General features: G+C 39.4%; 1 protein-coding gene across 3 annotated transcripts in view; it reads left to right on the plus strand.

Moving 5' to 3' along the window:
* Positions 1–10436, plus strand: part of pacs2 (phosphofurin acidic cluster sorting protein 2) — a 70081-nt gene extending 59645 nt beyond the window's left edge. For 2 of the 3 annotated variants that reach the window (XM_026151355.1, XM_026151357.1), the window contains exons 19-25: positions 443–475; positions 3699–3741; positions 4991–5033; positions 5520–5655; positions 6335–6555; positions 7403–7516; positions 8664–10436. In XM_026151355.1, the coding sequence (XP_026007140.1) occupies positions 443–475; positions 3699–3741; positions 4991–5033; positions 5520–5655; positions 6335–6555; positions 7403–7516; positions 8664–8782 (709 nt within the window). In that variant the 3' untranslated portion in view covers positions 8783–10436. The remainder of the gene's footprint in view (positions 1–442; positions 476–3698; positions 3742–4990; positions 5034–5519; positions 5656–6334; positions 6556–7402; positions 7517–8663) is intronic. The other variant, XM_026151358.1, reaches the window with a different exon arrangement.
* The last annotated feature ends 3386 nt before the right edge of the window (positions 10437–13822 follow it).

The following is a 13822-nucleotide window of genomic DNA, read 5'->3' on the forward strand; positions in this document are numbered from 1 at the left end:
AATGTTTATTTAAAGAGAAATCCACAGTGATAAGTTACTAGAATCTCCCTGAACATTACAAATTGAATTAAAAATACCTGCACTGCATATATTATTACGTATATGCTGTAAGTATGCTTCTGTGGTGCAAGTTACTCACACGCACAAGAAGGTTTTAAAGCAAACATTAACTACGGAGAGTAGATTATTAGACATTTGCTAGTAGTAAACAGCCAGCTTAGCTCAGGCGAAGATTAAAGGCCACAGAAATGAGGTGCACCTTCTGGTTTCCATTCAGCCCCTTTTTGAAAGAAATACTGAGTGAATAGTTTCACTAATGTTGCAGGGTTTGTCTGTTTGTGTGGGGGTGGGTAGTGTGTCTTCTAAGCATCACTGTGTTTCCATCACTGTGTGAGTGAATAACATGATTTATCTTTGTGTTGTATGTTTTCTTTCTTTGAAGGAAAAAGAGCTTTCATTTTGATTTTGCAGTAAGGTATTGTGAACGATAGTCTGTTTCTCATGTAGCCTGGTGATTCATGCGCTTTCTCTGTGGTTCACGCATTTCTCCTTGAACCCTCTCATTGTTTTTTGGATCTTGTCGCTTTAACAGCTGGCTAAATTATCAAAAGTTTCAATGTAAGCTTTCCAGAGTAAAGCTGCAACGACACAGAAGCAGTATGAGATGTTTGAAGCTGCACCAGATGAAGTTTTGATTTTGACGTTTTTATGAAATCAGCCAGTGGGATGCAAAGGAGCTTTATACACTGATTACATTTCTCAGCATATAAAGATATTTAAAAATAAATAAAATAACCACATTAGTTAGGATGTTGTGTAAAATATATATGTAACAGGAGCACGGTGACCACTGTGTGTGTTTTCTATAAGTTTCAAAGTTAAATGTTTCCCCATTTCTCAGTTCAGATCCTCCTTTGTTGCAATTCTCCCTTCTGGCAGCATAGGTTGTTCAAAAACATGTGTATCTCATTCAGCATTGGAGCTTCCACACATGTGCATATTTCCCTATGTCTGGTGCACTAATGTGATAGCATCTCTACTAATATGCATGCTCTCGTTTGAGCTCTGAACTCGTACAAAGCCAGATGGGTCCCCCTCTTGTTTGGTCCAGAGGACGTCAATTTAAAAAAGGAATTCAAGTTTTGATTGGTCAGGCCAAAAGACTTTCTGGTACATATATCAAATGAGCACTGCCTCATGTATTTTATTAACATGTAGAGGTTTAACGGTTCTTCAGAACTGCTTTTCACACCATGTGGTTATTTCCACTGCTGTGCATGTTTGTTTTTAATGCAGTGCCATCTGAAGATAATTTTTTTAGCCTTGCATCTTGATATTTCCCCTGATTCTTGGAATCAGATGTTTAAAAACCCTAAATTCTTTAATTAATTGACCAACTTTAGTGGTAGATGTTGGAATAGCTGTTTACTTTCTCATTCTTTAGTTGCCCACTGTTTTTGCAAACAAGGCTGTTGTGGTAGAGAGAGTAATAGCTTCGTAGTGCAGTGTTTAACACAACAGTCAAAAGTCATTTTGTAGTAATAGAGAGGGGACGATTTATATATCATTTCTATCTGCTCATAAAGAAACAACTATTGGGTGATTAGTAAACTGAGCTGAGCGCATCTCTGTGCTAAATGTGCTAAAAGCTAACGAAAACTGTTTTAAATGGATGTTACAGCAGTAATAACCCTGCACATAATCCTCTGTCAAACCAGGAATTGGCATGGTTTGGTATGGATTTAATAACCATGATTTAATATTTTAATTAGTGAACTTTTAATGTGCAGGAAGTAGATTCAGTTCCTTTTGATTGGACCAATGTTTTAATAATTAAATTTTATCAGCATCCACTGAAGAGCTTTTAGTGCTGCATGTATGCAGGCGTTTGCTGAAACAGAACAATTCATTCTCAGCGCTGAGCCGCCGTAATTTTCAAGGAACAATTGTGCTGTTAAAGTGGCAGGTGAACATTTACAATCAGCCTCTTTTGTTTCTCCCTCCCTGCTGTTTCATGCTTCCCGGCCAATCATGTCTGTCTGTTATTTATCTACTAAGATGTATGAGATGTGGATACTGTCAGTAAAAATAGGGTGTTATGTTGATGCACTCTTCTTTTATTTAATTATGAGCTGCAACCACCAACAACATTGTTTGGTTGAATCCAGTTTAATATCGGACAAACATATTTATACATGTACACACAAATTACACATACAAGTCTGTAGGGCTTTAATAGCTAAACAGGCATTTTATTGTATGAATATTATTTATTTCTAAATTATTTTAATAGGCTGTGTCTTGGAGAGGCTCAGGTGATTTGATTATTTTTATTTTATTTAATGGAATAGCTCAATAAGCACAACTATATATCCATTTATTTTGGAGAGCATCACTCTTTCTATGCGCTTGTCTGTAGGTAAATATCCATGCACAAATTTGAGGTAAATCTTTAGACGATCCTGCTGGATGTTCAATAAATAATTTTAATAACTTACTGGAAATTGTGCAAATTTGTTTCAGTGAGAATTATTAAGAAAATATTTGGAGATTATTGAGATCATTGAGAAGTGCCATTCTTGGACATGGAAAAAGCTTATTTTAATTAGAGGAGTATAAATGCTTCTATAAAGTGCATGTTCATAATTCAGCTGTCTTCAACTGTTTACATGGGTTGATGTGCATGTGCATCTTTCAGATATCAAACATTAAATTTAATGAATGGATGAAGTGGCTCAAACAATACTCACGTACTCTGTCGTGGTCCATACCAGGCAGACATCAGGCTCTCTCTCTCTCCGGCTGCTTTGAAGTGATTACAGCAGAGATGTGTTTGTGTTGGAAAAACAAACTGTTACCTACTGTAGGCTGTCTCTCTCTCTCCCCCCCTCCTCTTTAGTCTCTCTGTTTCTTCCCTGGGGGGGCGATGGCAGGTTTCTTCAAGGCAAGAGCAACGACCTTTCGTGTCGCTGAACATCTTTACATTCAGAACACGTAGACCTACAGAACAGTAGAACTTTATTCCGGCTATTTTTCTGGGTATTTCCGGGAAAATAGTTCACACAGTAGAAGGCTTGTTAAATGTTGTAATGCACTACCTCTGACAGGTAGTGCATGGAGCCAAAAGGTTTTGGACTTAGGTTGGTGCTCTTCCTTTTCATCGACTCCTTTATGACTCTAGTTGACTTGTTCCCCTGATGGACTTGCTGCCTTGCTGAACGCCCTCATGACTCTGTTTGGGTCGATCCAGTCTGGTGCTGCAGTGATTTGATGGCTTTGCTCGAGGCCCCAAATCGGCCAAAAGCTTGCATGTTTTGCTCTCTGCTTCTCCAACTCCAATCAGAGGCCTGCCGTCAGGAAGTGAACCCGTTTTAGTGGAGGTTAAATCCAAGCAGCATGTGCAGCTGAGCTTTGCATAGTCCCCTATGCAAGAGAGGACTCAGTTATTTCCAGATGTAAAACAATGGAAATCAGCATCACCCAAAGTCATTATGCACAAGCTACTAATGACTAGATTTCAATGTTACTAACTTTAGATTTACATTTCTTCAAATTATAATCTTAATTTCTTTTAGTACTCTTTGTAGCCAAGTTTAGGAAATGCTTGTAGCATGTATTCCCTTTAGAGCTGGCTACTTTATTTTGATCAAACTCTAATTTCTCTCCTTGTGCCTTCTTGTTACCTGCACTCGTTACAGCCCAGATGAGGATTCATGTCAGAAATTCATTCCTTTTATCGGGGTAAGTATTATCTCTCTCTCTGCCTAAATACACTGATCAGGCATAGCATTATGACCACTGACAGGTGACGTTTACCTCTTTATCGTGACACACGTTAGTCAGTGGGATATATCAGGGAGCGTGTGAACATGTTGTCCTAAAAGTTGATGTGTTAGAAGCAGGAAAGGGCTTGAGGATTTGTGCGAGTTTGACAAAAGGTCAAATTGTGAAAGCTAGACGACTGGGTCTCCAAAACTACAGCTCTTGTGGGGTTTTCTTGGTCTGCAGTGGTCAGTGTCTATCAAAAGCAATCCAAAGAAGGAACAGTGGTGAACCAGCGACAGGGTCATGGGTGGCCAAGGCTCACTGATGCACATGGGGAGTGAAGGCTGGCCCGTGTGGTCCAACAGACCGCAAATGAGCTACTGTTGTGGAAAAACTTGATGCTGGTTCTGATTGAAAGGTGTCAAAGATTACACAGTGCATCGTATTTTTGTTATGCGTGAGGCTGCATAGCTTCAGACCAGTCAGGGTGTCCTTGCTGACCCCGTCTACCGGTGAAAGCACCAACAATGGCCAAGTGAATAACAAAAGATGATCACGGAGCAATGGAGGAAGGTCTGGTCTAATGAATCACAGTTTCTCTTGCATCACCGGGTGTGTATGCATCGCTTACCTGGGGAACATCTTTCTGTGAATAGAAGGTAACCAGGCGAAGGCAATGCAATGCTTTGGGCAATGTTTTGCTGGGAAACCTTGGCTTCTCCCATTCATGTGCATGTTACTTGGACAGGTACCACACCTAGCATTGCTGCAGAGGATGCACCCTCTTTCATGGAAATTGCATTCCCATCCTCTTTCAGCAGGATAATGTGCCCTGCCACAGAGAAAAAATTTGATCAGGGATGATTTGAGGAGCACAGAAGCGAGTTTAAGGTGTTGACTTGACGTCCAGATTCCCCAGATGTCAATCCAAGTGAGCATCTGTGTGATGTGCAGGACAAATAAGTGTAGGTGTGAGGGATCTGTTGCTAACATCTAGGTGACAGATACCACAGCATGCCTCCAGGGGTCTACTGGAGTCCATGCCTCGAGTACTCAGGGCTGTTGTAGCAGTAAATGAGTGACCAGCACAATTTTAACCAGGCAGTCACAGTGTTATGTCTGATTGATGCAAATGCTGCACTTTTCAGTTTATCTGTGGGTTTTTGTGGCACTTTGAAGTGGTGCTTAAAGTGATAAACCTTTGCTTTTCCATTCTGTTCTTCAGATGGTGAAAGTTGGCATTGTGGAGCAAACAGCTGCAACATCAGGTACACCACTGTTTGGCCACTTTGTGGTTGTTGAATATTAAAAGAGATGTTTTGTCATAGGCTGCATGTTAAACCTTTATATAAGACTTCATTAGACAGCTTTACTGAATGAAGTGAGCAGCATTGCCATATCTACATTCCTGTTGATCCTTATGAGCTTATTAGATGTAAATATATTCTCAAGGCATTAATAATCAATTCCAGAAGGACTTGTTGATTTATACTGTAGCAATTAATCCTGTGAGCCTGATGTTATATCATCTTTGTTATGCTGAGACTTTGAATAAATAAAAAGCTTCATGTTAGTGTTGCAAGTCAACAAGAAGACATTTTTGTGTTTAAAGTCATTTAAATGGAGAGATGGCTAGTTTACTGATTGTAGGTATGATGCAATCTAACAATATTTCAAAAGAAATTGCAAGAAATTGTTATTCCTGATGCTGCTTGCCTCCTTTCACAGCTCTTTTTTGCTTTTTCCTTTCTCAGGAGACTCTGATGATGCAGCGCCTCTGGGCTCCTCGCTGCTCTCCTCCACCCCTCCACAGGTATCACCCGCTTTCAAAGAGGCATCGCCCACGCCGCCCTCGTCTCCCTCTGTCAACACCAGCTTTTGTGCTTACAGGTAAGATGTGCTGCCTGCTGGAGGGAAATTACATCAAGTTCTTTTTTACTAATGTCCTTGTAAATCAAAGCAACGTCTCTGCACAAAGTTTAAAATTAAATGTTTGAGCCAGAAGATATTTCATCTTCTGAGACTCTATACAAAGTCTAAGAGCAAAACTGGCACATTGCAAGAAGCTTTATGCAACGCAGTCTCTTTGAGGGGTCCCAGCTTTCAGATTCAAAGCTACTGATGCAAATTCTTTACAAAAATCTGTAACGTTTTACGACTTGTACGTGTATTCCACAGCTGTATATTTGTCTTTCATTTGTTTCATTTAAGCACATCTTTCCTTTAAAGTCTGAAGTTTCACATATCAGGATATAAAAATCTGGTTTTTTGCAGCTTCTAAAATGTAGAAATATTTGAGTGTGTCATTGTTTATTTAACAAAGAATCAAAAGAGAGAAGCAGTGTGAATAAACTAGAGAGATTAATTATTTTAAAAATGAATACCATGTTCGTGTACTTATATAGTGCTGTATTTATGTACATTTTCCTAAAGACAATGACTGCGTGAATTCCTTCTATACGATACTGCTCAATTCTCTATATTATCTCATATTGTTTTTATGTAATTTATGCAATAAAGTTTAAAATTAAAGCCTTTTCACAGTATCAACATTGCTGTTTTCCTGCAGCTCTGGTGGTCAGGTGGAGCTCATGGGGCTTCAGGTGGACTACTGGGTGGCTCCGACAGAAAGGAAGAAAGATGTGGAGAAGCGAGACTCCTCCTCCAAAAACACTCTCAAGTGCAATTTCCGCTCGCTGCAGGTCAGCCGGCTGCCACTGGGGGGCGCAGAGCCAAGCTCCCAGCCCACCATGTCTATGACTGTGGTGACCAAGGAGAAGAATAAGAAGGGTATGTTGTATGACTGTGTTGTCACGGTGCGCTGAGGCAGTCGTGGGAAGCCCAAAGGTAGGGGTGTCAAACTAATTTTGCAAACAGCCCACTTTGATCTTACAGTAAGGGGGCCGGTCCTGTGAAACTCCGCCTTTCTGTCAGTATAAAGAAGTTTAACTACATAATATCTTAGTATAAAAAAAGCACAATTTCAAACATAAATCTCGGGTTTTCTACATGAAAAAGAAAAAGCTGCTGTGGCAAAGAAAGAGATCTGTGAGCATGACTCCTCGGGCTTAAACTGAGAAATAAATGTGCAAAATCACAGAAAATAGTAGCTCGTTGTTCAGACCGCCTTGTAACTATAAAACAGAAATATTTTGTTAATTCACAGAAAATGTCATATTCTTTTTTGTAGTCCCTTTGTATGAAAATGAATTTCTGTAGTTGATAGAACACATTTTTTGTTTTGTTTTTTACTATAATTTAATTGTTTATCTATTGATTAATTACTTTGGTGTAATATGAAAAGCCATGGGAGAGGTCTTAATCAGGTTGAAAATACATTTAAAAGTCCAAAATGTATGCCCTTCTTCACTCATTCCAGAGCCATCTAGTGGCCCGTATTAGAGGCTTCACTGGGCCAATTCTGGCCCCCGGGCCTCATGTTTGACACCCCTACCCTAAGGGTAGACTTTGGTTGTGAATGAACCCTGAAAAAGTCAATAAACTCTATAGTAGTCATTAAGAAAACAGTGTAAAATGATTAAATCCAGTCTTGCAAAAATGTTTTCACATACGACTCCTGAGAGACCAGAAAGATTCTGAGATCACAGTGTGCATCTCTGTTGTTCCCTTCTACCAGTCATGTTCCTGCCAAAAAAGAGCAAAGACAAGGAGGTGGAGTCAAAGAGTCAAGTGATTGAGGGCATCAGCCGCCTCATCTGCACTGCCAAGCACCAGCAGACCATGCTGAGAGGTAATTTTCTGCACAGACCTCCTGCTCGGTTTACTCTTCTTGCTCAGCGGCCCAGACATCCTCAGACAGACCACAGCTGCTTCTATTTTGACTGATTACTCACATTTTAAAAAGATCAGATCAGGAGTTGTTCCTCGCCGACCACTTCGTACTAATCAATATCTAATCAGTCAATCACATGGTGGCATTTAGGCATGTAGACATGTTCAAGATGACAAGATGGCATGGTTGTCGGTGCTGGACAAGCTGGTCTGAGTATTCCACAAGCTGCCGATCTACTGATCCGCATAGAAACAGCTGCGTTTTCAAAGATGCCCGTGTAGGTGTGGACTTAGCGTAAAAGAGTTAGTAGTGTATTACTACCTGATTGAATTTTTGAGGTGTGAAATAAACCGCAATGGAGTTTTACAACAAAATATGGGTGTGTGTGGCTGGAGGATGTTTGTGTGCGGGGGGGGGGTGTCCCCAACTCTGGGAACCTAATCAATGCAAAAATCTATCTGGTCTATTGTGGAACTACTTTATTAACTTCTGTTGTAGCTCCAATAAGCAACTTTGCAAAGTTTAAAGTTTAAAATTTGCATGAGCCGTGGAACTGAGACCAATAACCACTTTCATACTGAGAGCACTTTTTGTTCCGTGTACTGCGGTGTGGCAGTTTGGCAGTTAATATGTACATTTGAAAGCAGTAACACCTGTTACATCATGAAGAGGACCGTGTGAATTTCAGCGAAAAGCAATGTTTATTTTTATGGGAGGGGCGTTCATATCTGGTGATTCAGATCTTAAGACAAGAGGAATACTTGTTCAGCATTTATTCCCAAACTTTAGCGTCACTCATATCAACAGGAAATGAATCCATAAAAATTGTGAGCTATTTGAAGAGTAGTACTGGATAATGCAAAATAATGCATGCCTTGCACATACCTAGAAGGAGTATTTGTTATTCAAGGACCCTCGTTAAGAGTTTAAAAAAAGCCATTTCATAATGAACTCCAAAGAAGACCACGACCATGTGCTTTTACACATTCACTCAGCTGCTAACTCAAAACCCTAAAGTGCCATGAATGGGTGAAGTGTGTCACCTCTTGCTAGATTTGCAGGTAGAAATACTTCGGCGTGTAACCGTTTGTCTCTTCCTCCGCAGTGCTGATCGACGGCGTCGAGTGGAACGATGTCAAGTTTTTCCAGCTGGCTGCTCAGTGGTCCTCACACGTCAAACATTTCCCCATTGGGATCTTTGGACACACGAAAGGCCCTTATTAGCAGCACCTAAGAGACTGAAACATGGAGGACAGCAAACCCACCCTCCCTGCCTCCCTCCCTCGTGCCAAGAGCTCTTAACCCCCTTCCTCCTACCTTCGCCTGCACAGTTCCTCCTATTCTGCTGTCTTAATTTAAACTCCTGCTTTCCACACTTGCATTGTCCCCGTTATTTAATCTTTTGCGTGTTTTTTGTTTTGTTTTGTTTTTTAATTTTCTATTTATGTAAACACATCTCAAGGCAGAGCTGCTATGAGAATATTTCTTTACTTGGCTTTTTAAAACAAAAATCCTGCTGACGTTTTATAGACTTTTGAGGAAAAAACATTAATTGAATAACAACTAGAAATGACTTCTAACCTTTAACATAATGAGTGCTCTGGTTTCACTTGGCCATCAGTTTTTTCGTTGTTGTTTCTTTCCTTTTCAAATTCGATGAGGATGGTTTTAAACACTTGGCCAGCACAATTAATCACAGCTATATTATAAAAAAGAGCCATCTGCCTCATAATAAAGGTCATATTTTCTAATTACAGAGAAGAAATTTTGGATTTACAGCCACAGAGACTGTTGGCAGTTCATTGTCTTAAGCCAGAGGGAGAAAGGATAAACGGCCTCCGTGAAGAAGTGTAATGTGCAATAGACGAAATATTGTGTGAATGCGATTCTGCTAGAAGATTTCACACTGCTCTTAGTGGTGATTTTCACTCTTTGCATCCCTTCTCTTCTTTACTTTACCCTCCTGATAAACTAGTTCAAGGTTTGAAGAGAAGCTTTTTATATTAGAATTACGAGCGCAGTTAACCACAAACTTACAGGAAAAACTTTGGGAAATGCTATCTTGTTGAGAATTGAATGAGAAGATTAATACCTCTTATTTTTTATGGTAAATTTGAAGCTATAGTTGTTTACAGTAGAGTAAATAGGTACCCTTGTTCTTTTGAAAAGTAAAAGAATAACTACTTACCAGCACTTCTGAACCTCACTTAATTAAAACCTTATATCTTGTATGTTTAACCCCTATAGAAACTGAGCCAACCTAACCGTTTCTATGTTTAGTAGAGTAAGAATGGGGCATTGTGGTTTTATGGCTGGCACATAATGCACCCTCCCTCCATCACACACAAAATAAATAAATCAGGTTTTATACATTCTATATAAAGCTAAGCTAATGGTTAATGACTGACCCGGCTCTAAACAAACGGAACAAAATCTTCTTACCAGCATCTCCAGATCTCACCGTCTATCAAACATCCACATAGAAAATGAGACAGGGTAGCTATTGCTCTGTTTGCAGCGCTGAGCTACGCTAATTGGCTGCTTACACATCTGGTATCAACTACAGTACTGTGCAAAGGTTTTGAGGCACCTCTCATTTCTTTATACTTTGCAGGAAAATTAGAAATATGTGCAGTGAGTTATTGAAAAACGAAGCACAAAACAGAATATGCATCATTCTAATGAGCTTGAAAGTCAATATTTGGTATGACTATCTTTGTTCTTCAACACATCCTGAACTCTGTTAGGCAAGATTTCTTGTCATTTATTTAAGTAGTTTTCAGGAATAGTTCTCCACGACATTCATAGCTCTTCTCTAGATGTAGACATTGCTTTCCAGATGATATTGCACGGTGGATTAAAATCTGACTGTACTTTTTCTGTGTTCATAATTCCCTCCATTTTTCCATCAACAACTGGCTGAAATGCAGCCCCAAACCATGACAGAGCCTCCACTATGTTTTACAGATGGCTGTAGACACTCACAGTTGTACCTCTTTGCTCTCTCTTTGTACATATTTGAGAGTATTTATTACTCCATATGACCTGTTGCCACAGATTTTTTGTGTAGTTCTTGTGTAATTTGACTTACTTCAGCCTTTTCTCCCTGTTTCCCTTCTTTATAAATCACTTCGTGACAACCACCGTTCCAACATTTCTGATGATAAGCAAACAGCAGATGGATAAACTCACTTTTTATAGATTCAGCTAAAGAAAATTCGAAAAAAATATGTGTTTATGACAGGCTGACAGTAACACAGGGCCTCAAAAAATTTAAAACTTCTTGTTTTTATGTTCTGACACAACACTGGTTCATCCCTTAAATTTTGATTTTATTTTTTTTCATGCTTGAATGATTCATAGTTCAGTTTTTGGTACCACAAAAAAACGTTCCTCTGAAAATAATCAAGCGCAAGGGCTGAACTGAACAGGAGTTACAAACCACCCAATGTCCAAAGAAAAACTTTGAAAACTCTTCAGAAATTCTGGAGAACTATTTCTCAATACCACTTAAAAAACATTCCAAGAAAATCTGTCTCCTTGGAAGCAAAATATAAAGACACGAGGGGTAGTTCAAGACTTTTGCACAGTACTGTACTTGAGAAAGTTGGAGCCCAATGTCCACTGTGTTTCCTAAGAGTTATCTGATGGATTAGATTCTGCACAAGTGTGGCACACATCAGCTCAGCCAAAATTAGGAAATGCCCCACTGATTATTGGAAAAAAATTGACCACTTCCTGTTTTGTTTTAGTTTTTTTTTTTTTTTTTTTTTTACTATAATAAAATCAATAAATAATCTATTGAAGCCATGGGAGAGGTCATTATCAGGACAAAAATACATATATGCCCTTTACATTTATACCCTTCTTCACTCATTCCAGAGCCATCCAGTGGCCCGAATTAGAGCCTTCGCTGGGCTGATTCTGGCCCCCGGGCCTCATGTTCGACACCCCTACCCTAAGGGTAGATTTTGGTTGTGAATGAACCCTGAAAAAGTCAATAAACTCTATAGTAGTCATTAAGAAAACAGTGTAAAAATGATTAAATCCAGTCTTGCAAAAATGTTTTCACACACGACTCCTTAATGAAACCGGTATCACTCTTTTAAATGTGTCTCTTAATGAAGCCATGTATGACACAAGAATCCTACTTAAATTAAACAGAAGTCATCACAGTTCTTTGGTGTGTATGCAGCAGCCATAATCTGCAGGCAGGTCAAATACCAGTGCACAACGCTCATGATTAATCATATTTAGGCATGGTGCAGACTAATGTCACCTCATCTCAAAATGTGTGGTGCTGTGGCAGTGGTACTGATCTTCTCATTTAACTCGGCAAAGAAAGCAAAAACAGCATATCTCTCGAAATGCCAAACTGTCCTTTAAGATCAGCATACAAGGTGAAACAAAAGCGGAGAGTGTATTACATTACATTCATGAATTCTTCCTCCTTGAGCCCCACACTCCTCCATACACTCCATATGTTCCGCTAAAAGCAAATGTTACTTTTGCCAAAGGAAACGCTCAAGAACTGCAGCTCACTCATTACTTGTGTGGTATTATAGATGACTTCATAATGTAGAGGTGAATGTATTGACGGTACCTTAATGTAAAGCACTTTTAAATGTTTGTCCAGTATAGATTAGTATGTTACACCCTGGGAACCTGCAGGTACTGTTGGCTGTCTGCCGTTATGTCTGAGCAAAGTAAAACAAGCATCCGTGTCTCCTCAGTGCTGTAAAAGCAAAGTTCATGCTCGGCTTGAGGCCTCGTCAAACTATTTTAGATTTTAGTTACATGTTCTGTGAGGTAAGCCTAGAAAGTGTATGTGGATTACGTCTGTAGATTTTGCTCCATCTTTAATTCACTTTTAAGACTGAGTAGTATTTTGCTTAAATTTCTTTCAGTAGCAGTGTCATCATAACCTTTACCAGTTTCTTGATAAGTGCCTAAATTGCTTAATTTTGACAAATCAACTGAAGTAAATATCCCTGGCTGAAATGGTGCTGATTCGAGCCCGGACAACAACAAAATATCTCAGTACAGCACATTGATTTCGCAACACAAACACGTGCGGTGTGCATCGGTGGGAAGTAAAGTCACACTTGACCAGCTGATTATCAGTAGTTTAAAGAACACTACGGTCCATTCATGGCGAGCATACATTTGTTGTTTCTCTGTTTAGAGAATATTTTAGATGTTTTTTTTTCCATGTTGTCTCAGAAAAGGCTTGTTGAAAGTTCCCTAAAGACTACCACTGTAATCCCAACAACTGGGAGTAATAAAACTACTATACACACTAAAATGTAGTTTTCATGTGTGGGTTACTTGACTTGGTTGGTGCTCCAGAACTGATAAATTTAAAATAAGAATATGTGATTACAAACTTTATATATCTCGTTCGCCCTACTTCTTAAGAGGACCTATAAAAGGCTGCGACTGTATATATAAATGTCCATGTGATAAAGCTTACGTGGACTTTTTGCACCATCTTGTGGTACAAACTGGTTTTAAACAAAAGTACCGTCCAGCCCTAGTTCAACTTTCCTCGATATCTTCAACACAATACGCAGGGGTTTTTTTTTCAGATTTAGCATTGCATTCACAATAACTAGCTAATCATAATACATTTGATTTCTAGGTGCTGTTCATGACACTCAAGGATGCCTTACAAGCCATTAAAAAACAAAATCATGGTATAGAAACCAGTCTATGGAAGATAAAAATAAAATTAGACAGAAAAGGAAAACCTTGTGTTTTAAGGCTGGCCTTGCGAGGCGATCTACGTTTTGTATGTGGTGCATAGGGGGCCACTCAGCTGAAAGCTCTTAAACCCATGGTGGTCAGGTGGGGAGATACTACAATGAGGGTAGAGGAGGTGGATCTGAGAGTACAGCCAGGGACGGTGATGTGTAGAAGATCATAGAGATGTATAGGTGTGAGATTGTGGAGAGACTTGAAAGCAAGGAGCGGAATCTTAAGATTAATGCGATATTACACAGGAACAGGAGGAGGACAGGAGTAATAAGGAAGGAAGGGATTCTGGTAATGCCACGAGCAGAAGAAGTCTATGAAGAAGTTTGTATGGTAAGGTTAGATGGAGAGGACAGAATTATAATAATCAATACGAGATGCAACCAGAGCATGTACAAGAATAGCACAACTGTTAGCTATAAAGAATGGGCACAGCTAACAAATCCTGCGTAGGTGGAAATAATGCAGAAAGAGCTATATTACTAATGTGTTTCAAAATCTAAGGTGGGA

The sequence above is a fragment of the Astatotilapia calliptera genome, chromosome 19 (assembly GCF_900246225.1).
Source record: "Astatotilapia calliptera chromosome 19, fAstCal1.2, whole genome shotgun sequence".
NCBI classification, from domain to species: domain Eukaryota; kingdom Metazoa; phylum Chordata; class Actinopteri; order Cichliformes; family Cichlidae; genus Astatotilapia; species Astatotilapia calliptera.